The sequence below is a fragment of the Manis javanica genome, unplaced genomic scaffold (genome assembly GCF_040802235.1).
Source record: "Manis javanica isolate MJ-LG unplaced genomic scaffold, MJ_LKY HiC_scaffold_25, whole genome shotgun sequence".
NCBI classification, from domain to species: domain Eukaryota; kingdom Metazoa; phylum Chordata; class Mammalia; order Pholidota; family Manidae; genus Manis; species Manis javanica.
The window spans coordinates 56,293-64,740 of record NW_027332171.1 but is presented as its reverse complement, the minus strand read 5'-3'; the positions used below and the strand labels follow the sequence as shown (position 1 = coordinate 64,740).

General features: G+C 50.7%; 1 protein-coding gene across 6 annotated transcripts in view; it reads left to right on the top strand.

Moving 5' to 3' along the window:
- The first annotated feature begins 606 nt into the window (after positions 1-606).
- The window catches only part of CD6 (CD6 molecule), a 38,809-nt gene continuing 30,967 nt past the window's right edge, over positions 607-8,448 (top strand). For 4 of the 6 annotated variants that reach the window (XM_036995758.2, XM_036995759.2, XM_036995757.2 and 1 more), the window contains exon 1: positions 607-848. In XM_036995758.2, the coding sequence (XP_036851653.2) occupies positions 791-848 (58 nt within the window). In that variant the 5' untranslated portion in view covers positions 607-790. The remainder of the gene's footprint in view (positions 849-8,448) is intronic. The other 2 variants (XM_036995754.2, XM_036995753.2) reach the window with 1 other exon arrangement.

Below are 8,448 nucleotides of genomic sequence, written 5' to 3'. Positions count from 1 at the left end.
CCCCTCTGGCCCAGCAGCCTCTGCCCCATGGCTCCTGCGGACCCTCTGATCATCTTTCTTAGGCCAGCTCCCATGTCTGACTCCCACAGAGGAATGACACCCAAGCCCAGTCCTCGGAGGTAGGGGGGCACTGGAGCCTCCTGTAGCATCTCACCGGGGAACCCCCAGTATGTAATGGGGTGGGACAGACCATCTCCCCGGCCCTTCCCGATTTGCCATTCCCTGAGGGGAGTCTGAGGCTCTCCCCTCTCAGAGGGGCAAGACCACCCCTTCCGTCTTCCCAGCCATCACTGCACCCGAGGATAAGGCAAATCTTGGGATTTAACCCCAGGAGAGCCAGATTCTGTGGAATGGGACCGACAGTAGGTCATGCATTCCCTGTGCCCACTGTACTGATCGAGCATCTACTATGTATCAGATCTCCAGATATGAGGCATGCCTTCCATCTCCCTCTGCCTGAAGAGGCCCTTGGGGGAAGTGTGTGTCCATGTGTCCCAGTCCATGACTCTCAGGGCTCTGCTGCACTTGGTGGGCTCACGGCAGAGGCAGCGGGCTCTCCCCAGCAGCCCCTACACTACCAGCCTGGCTTCCTGGAGACCGAAGCCACAAGCAGAGCAGAGGCGTGAGACACACTCACAGGCTGCGTTTGGTCGCATGCATGCAGCGCTCTCTCTTGTAGAAAGAAAGCTACCAACGGGAGCAGCAAAGGGGCACAAAGGGGCACGGGATGGCCGCGCCCACCTCCCAGCCCTAGGATGGTGTGTCCCGCTGGAGGGCTTGCGTAGCAGAGATGGTACCAGACATGTGGCTCTTCGTGATCGCTGGAGTGCTGGCGGCAGCCGTCTCAGGTAGCTCCCCTCTCCCACCTCCTGCCACTCACAGAGGACCTGTCGGCTCCTCATGGCTCCCTTTCTGGTTGTTTTCTCATGCTCACCTTGCTGGCACCTTTTAGCCAAGACTGTTCCAGGGAGGCCCCAGCAATGGCATTGGGGCTCGGAGAGGTTACAGAAAAGGGTTAAGGGGCTGAGGCTGGGGCTAGATGGTGCTGAGAGAACTCCTGAGGATGAAATAATGTGGCAGCAGGCATGGTGTCCTGCCAACAAGCTCCCAGGGCTTGGGAACTCCCCCACCTCTATTTCTTGCCAACTCTCAGGAAGGAACTGTCTGCCTTCCAGAGAGCTAGGACCACTGTGATCCTATCCTCCACTCCAAAGCCGAGGTTCTCGACTCGTCATTGGATTCTACTCACCAGCTGTACCGCTCACAGCAGAGCATTCCAGAAACACAACTCAGGAGCTGAGGACAGCTGGCTGCTGGTGGCTTAAGCATAACCAGCTGGGGGTAGTTTAGGGCACGAATGAATAGAAAGCTTTTGAGGACCCCATCCCGACCTTCCCCTGGGTGCTAAGGGGAAGCAGCCTGGCTGAGGCCTCGGGTGGTCAGAAGGTTTGGGGATCAGGCTGTGCTCATCAGAGGCCTGTGGCTTCTGCTGAGCGTGGGGTCCAAGCTGGCAGGAGCGGGCTGGGGCCCAGACATGCAAGAGACCCTGATGCTAGTGGGCGCTTACGTCTGGGGGATGAGGAGACTGTGTGGAAACAGAATTCTGAGCGGGGTGGGTGTGGGCTTCTGGCGGTGGAGATGTCAGCTGCTTTCGGTTTGCTGTGAGGGAGACCCAGAGGGGCCCCATCAGGAGGGGGGTCTGAGCCGACAAGGAGGTCAGGAGGGGAACCCAAGACAATGAGGAGGACCAGGAGCATGGGGGGAACATGGGGCTTTGGGGTGGGGGGCAGCTCTTTGCTTGCTGCATCTAGAGGCATGTGCTTTGAGCCTCTAGCACTTAATCCTGACTTCACACTGGTCACAGGAAGGCCATTTAGCTCCGGGAACAGGAATGGGTGTGCCTTCAGCCCCATGTGGGTCAGCCTGGTCTCTCTTGCTCTGCTAGGAGCACCTGGAGCTTCTGTCCCTGAGCTGAGACGGACGGTCCGAGTGGGCCTCTCCCTGTCCGTCTCCCTTGCTACCACCTTCTGTTCTTTCCCACAAGGCGCAACCGCTGGCCTTGGCTCAGAATGAAGTCAGCTCTGAAAGGTCTGCTGGCCAGGCCCTGGGGCCCGGGAACTAGCCTTGAATGGCGCCTGAAGGACGTGGGAACCCAGGGCCTGTGCTGAGCTCAGGAGGGCCGCGTTCAGTCCTTGCCTCCCCCCGACACCCCTGCCCGGCCCACTCTACTCCCGGTACAGTAATTTACTTCCTGTTTTTAAAACTGCATTTATATTCAGTTGACTCACTTGTTACTAATACAAGTTTAATTTTGAAAGGAAACTTGATGTCACTATTGTAAGTGGAAAACTGACATCATTGCCATAAATAAAAGGTAAAGGTAAGCGTAAAAATAAATGGTGGTGAAAACCGATTTCTATTACACGCTAGCAAGAAGTTAAAGCAAGGCCCTTCGCCCTCTGCTAAAGGGGACAGGAGGCGGGTGAAAAGACACCCTGGGTCCAAATGGTTATTTTCTTCCTGACTTTTCAGGGGGACTGATAGCACTTGGAGCAGCAAGGGGATAGTTTACTCCCTATGTGATTCAATGGCTCCCTTGCCCTCACCAGGGTCCCCAGTGGTATATGTCCTATTGCTGAGAAATATGACCTGGCAGGGGGGCTATTCCAGGCAGGAGTGTGAGCCAAAGCCAGGCGTGGGGTAGGAGGACACAGAGGGAGCCCCCAGGTGCGGCCAGGGTGAGCTGACGGCGGGGCGGCTGCCCCAGAGTGGTTCTTCCCTGCAGCCCTGGCCCAGCAGGCCCGAACCTAGCGGAGCCTCAGTCTGGGAGGGTGGGGTGGACCCAGGTCTCCTTGTGGGGCTCTCCTTGGCCAAATCAGTGTGTTGGGCAGACCAGGCTGGAGAAAGATCAGGGCCTCCAAGGAGAAAAACAAAAGGAAAGAAAGAAAAGCAATGGAGAAGGAGGACGTGCAGCTGGGAAGAAAACGGGGCCCACAAGGACAGTCGAGGGCCCTCTCTCCAAGGCTGCATGCAGCCCAGGTAGGGCTACTGAGCTTTGCCCTGGGACCTCGGTTGGCGAGTCTGGGCCTCCTGGGCCCTGGCAGGCCTGCACATGGCTCCTTGGTGCTCGGTCAGGCTTCCCCTCTCCCGCTGCCCTTGGAGCCCCAGGTCTAGTCCCATCCCAGGCCTCACGCAGCTGTTTCTCTGGCCAGGCTGGCCTGGCTTCTCGACTATCCCCCGTCAGGCCTTGCTTTGAGCTGCTGAGTGACCAGAGCAGGGACCGCACTTTCCAGTTCTCTCTGGTGCTCCCTGGAGGCCTGGGTCCAGGACCAATCTCTCCACCCACTCTCCAGTTCTGTGCCTCAGTTTCCTGATCAGCCAACTGGGGATGAGGAGGCAGAATGAACTGAAAGCCCCTGACTGGAGAAGAAGGGGTAGGGCTAGGGGGTGGGGGGGCATTGCCAGGGTCCTGCATCTACCTCACTGTGTGCTCCTCCTCCATCTGGACCTGTGTCCTGTCAGCGGAGTGGGGTGCTTTGGGCAGACAATCCCTAAGGATTTTGTCAGATCTGATACTCTTTGTGCAACATAGTAACAAAGGACCAGGCCTTTCCCACCAGGGCAGTGCTGAGGTTGGTGACTCTAATTTCCTTCTGGACTGTGGTTGCTGACGTCTTGAAAGGCTGCTGTTGTGTACTGAAAAGGCTACTTATGGCTACTTAAAAAAAGACTTTCTTGAATTAATACATTTTTAAAAATCTATTTTTTCCTTAACCTATAAGTTTAATCTGCAAATTAATTTTATTTATAAGGCCAGTAATTTTTTTATTAAGGTATCACTGATATACTCTCTTATGAAGGTTTCATATGAAAAACACTGTTTACTACACTCACCCATATTATCAAGTCCCCCCCATATCCCATTGAAGCCCCTGTCCATCAGTGTAGTAAGATGCCACAGTCACTACTTGTCTTCTCTGTGCTACACTGTCTTCCCTGTGACCCCCACACATCCCATGTGTACCAATCACAATACCCCTCCATCCCCTTCTCTTGGGCAACCGCTAGTCCCTTCTTGGAGTCTGTGAGTCTGCTGCTGTTTTGTTCCTTCAGTTTTGCAAGGCCAGTAATTTTTTAACAATGACTGTCAAGGGGTCTTCGATAAATATTTTATCAAATCGGGTTGAACAGAGTAAGCTTCCTTAGATAATAAATGCCCCTTACAAATGTAGAGAATTAAATTCCCTAAGATTTGTGATGTCCGGTCTGGTAGCCACAGGACTGTGCATGTGAAATGTGATAGTCCAAACGGAGATGTGTTGGAAACGTAAAATACACAACAGAGTTAATAACTTGTATATGAATTACATGATGAAATGATAACATTTTGGATATGTTGAGCTAAAGAAATTTTATTACTATAATTAAGTTTACCTATTCCTTTTCCCTTTTTAAAAAAAGTGGCTACAAGAAAATTTAAAATGACATATGTAGCTCATATTATATTCATACTGGTAGCACTGCCTCAGATATTCTAAACTGTATTTACAAATTTAACAGATTTGACTGTCTTATATATGCTTTAAATACTTCTAAGAAACAAGACCTTCCTAAGGATTTCAAAGAATGGCCTATAGACCTAAAAACCTAATTTATAAACCATGGGAATATTAAGTTCTCTTAAATATTCTAATAATGTTTGCAGACACTGCCAAACCCTCTTAAATTTTCGACCTGAATTTCAACTAAAGTCAATTACTTGATCACAAGCAAGAAATTCTAGTGGCCAAATGTTCTTCAACGTCCCAAGTACAGGAAAACTCATAGACATTGACCCATCTTAAACTTAACACAAATGTACAAGTATTATGGGGATTTGTTTATCTCCTCATCTCGGTTTTTAAAATTCTTCCTGGGCTGGAAAGCCTCTTCTCCAGGAGAAGGCATTGTACCACTGCATGGACCTTGGGTCATCAAGCAGGTTGGAGTTTCCGTCTCAGTGGACTGAGATGAGGTCAGCTCTTTTGTTGTTTTGCCAAAATATAAGATATGATTCTCGTGTGCTGCTGCCAGCCGTAAGTGCCCTTGTTGACAGTCTGTGCCCTCCAGCTGGGCTGGGCCCTAGACCCATGACCTCTGGATCTCAGTTATACAACCCACTCCTCTGTCTCCACCAACCCAGGGCTTTGACTGGATTAAACAAAAGTATTTACTGTTCTATTTTTTTTCCTCACTCTTCCTGCCTGGCAAGACTACAGCTTATAGCATAAAAATAACAGATGACAGGCATCTGCATATTTCTCCTGCTTAGCCTGACTCTCTGGTCACTGGTCAGTGACTTGTGGGGGTAGTTAGCATGGCTGTCACCATCGCGACGAGGGACCAGGCAGCTCCAGGGGTGTTGGGGCCCGCACATTTGACCAGATGTAGATGATTACGAGGGATCCAGAATGAGCAAGAAACACTGACCTTCAGTCAGTCTGTGGTTCGTCCTCAGTCCCTCGGGCCTACTCTGAGCCAGCCTCCCTTCCTCAGGAATTAAATTGGGTCCCAGCTGTCAAACTATGAGGCTGAAAAATAAGCCTTCTCCTTGGGACAAGGGGAAATAAGCAGGTGACCCCCTCTGAAGCTTCAGAACAGGGGCTTGGAGGGCAAGACCATTTGGGTATAGAGCCCACCCTCTCCCTCCCTGGACCACACCCGTGAAACCACCAGCTCGCACATACCCACGCCAGATTCCCAGCCTGCACTGAGCAGACCCTGACGGGCCTGGACATCTCCCTCCTGGTCACGGAGTCTCAGACCACTTTCCCACCCTCAGCACTGGGCCAGGGCAAGGTGAGCTGCCCAAAGCAATTTCCTGGGCTTCCCAAACTCTGTCCCTTCCCAGTGTTTGCTAAAGCTGCTGTCTACCTGACAATGCACCTCATACCATTAATTGATGTTTCAACATGTAAATACATTTATTTTTAGAAAAAGACCTTTATATTGCTCCCTTAAGGATAAAGCCTTTGTAACTCACTTTAATGGTAATGATGGTGAAAATGAAAATTGGGAACAAAATGATGTTATTAAATTCCAGCCAGATGTGTTGCTGTTTTCTCTGTGCTCAACCGGGAGGGTTTGTAGGTGTCAGAGAGGCAGTAAGAGCTGGACCCGGGGAGATTTTCTCCTCTAAGGAATCAGAAAGGCTGAAAGGGAAATGAAGGGGCCTAACGCCTTTCATGTCATTTCGCAGGATTCAGTGTCATGTCGGTGACCACCTCGGTCATTTCTCTTATCTTTGGGGTTTTGCCCCACACTTCGGAAATGCTGATCTAGAGAAAGGACAGTGGTGTAGGGCAATCTGTCCCCTTATAAGACATTTAGATAACAAATGCCTCTTACAAGTTAGAGAATTAAATTTCCTTCGGTTTATGATGTCTGGTCCAGTAGCCACTGTACTGTGCGTGTGAAATGTGGTAGTCCAAATCAAGATGTGTTGGAAATGTAAAATACACAGCAGTTTGAAGATGTGTTCAAAAGAAGAATGTAAAATTTCTTGTTAATAACTTTTATATGAATTACATGTTGAAACGATAATATTTCAGGGAACACCCTGAATGTCAGGGCCCCAGATCCGGCTGTCCCAGGCACCCTGGATTTTCTTGGCGAACCTTGACGTTGGGGATGGTGCCCACACTCACGTGCCCTGCTGCAGCATGGGAGGAGGGGCCCTGAGGAGGGGTGAGGTGGGCAGGGGTTTGGCGGATTTGTTCTGGTTCTAGCTTGCTGGGTAATCTCGCAAGTTCCAGCCTTTCTCTGACCCTATTTACCTCCCTGGAAAAATGGACAAATTGAACACTAAAGACCTAGCCTAAAAATCCTTGTACTCTATGTCTGTTCTTTGAGACTCTGCTGGTTTGTTGAGCAAGGCAGGGGAGATCCAACTGGTAGAACCCTAGGACCGGCACAACATGACAACTTCGGCTGGTGTCCTGCCATGTAGAATCAGGGACCCCCACGTCAGGAGGACTTGGGTTGCCAATCCCAGCTGTGTGTGGCCCATTTCTTAGTTTCTCTGTGCCTGCATGCTATAAATAAAAACACCCAGCTCACCAAGGTTTTGCTAATTTAGATAATGCATCTGAAATGAAAGTGAATTTAGAAAATGCATCTGAAATTGGCCAAACAGAGTGCTCAAAGATGCTAGCCTGTAAATGCTGCGCAGCAAGGACAAAGCTCTCGTACGTGTGAACACAGGATTTGGTGGTTAACTTAATGCTGTTTGCACAATGAACTCGCTTGCCCACATGATAACCCCATTCTATAGATGAGGAAACCCAGCTTTAGCAAGGCTGAGAGACCTGTTCATAGTCTGTAGGTACAAGTGCTTAGGTCCCCCAATGCTCAGACCACTGGGAAAAGTGGCGGGGCTTGTCTCCCGGTTGGCTGCCCTCGCGGATCCATGCAAATATGAGGCATCTCCACCAGATGCTGCACCCCAGGGCTTGCAGCCTCACTACTGAGTCCAGGGACAGCCCTGAGGGGCCTCTGAGGTCTGGGGTCCTAGCTGCTTCCCTCACCATGGCCCAGCCTCATGGAGTTTGCCCTGCAGATAGATGTCTGCCCACAGGGGTCAGGAATGAACAAAGGCGAAGTTAAAGTGGTGCAGAAGCCAAGAGTAAGCTTGCCTGGTGGTAGGCTCCATCTAGTCACATTTATTTAGCACCTGCTGTGTGCCAGGCCTTGTGCTAGCACTGAGATATGAGCTGTGAAGGTTTGCCCTTGAACACTGTCAGTGTTGTGAGGAAGGTGGCAGAATGCACAGGGTCAGCCTGGGATAGGTGTGAGAGGGGTGTAATCTGTGACAGCTATAACCCATCCACTGTAAGGGACTTATATTCTCTGAGCATCAGCTATGTTTATCCTGTCCTCCCCAGACATTGGGGCAATCACCCCTTTCTATAAGTGAGGAAACTGAGGCTCAGAAAGTTATGTATGTTGTCCCAGGCTGGTGACTGATGCTGAGTTTAGTCCACGTCTGTAGATCTCCAAAATCCACATTCTCCGTCACGGGCCTGCACTGCCTCGGGAGCTGGGAGTCCGAGGAGGGAGCGCTCGAGCCTCCCGGAGACGTGGGGCTTCCCAGAAGGGGATGCCGCTGTCTCGGGGGCTGGACAGGGGGAACAAGAAGGCTTTCACATACAGAGAGGGATGGCAAAAGTATCCCAGACACAAAGACAGTTTGTTTAAATGAGTGCATGCAGAAACTGGTGAGGTCTGAGTTTAGTGTATAGTGAGTTGTGCTGGTATCAGCTTCCTGGTCTTGCTGATTTAGTTAGTTACACAATATGTCACCACTGGGGGAAGCTGGGTGACGGGTACATGGAACTTCTCTGTGCTATTTTTGCAGCTTCTTGGGAATCTATGATTTGGGTCTATAATTTCAAGATGATAGGAAGGAAA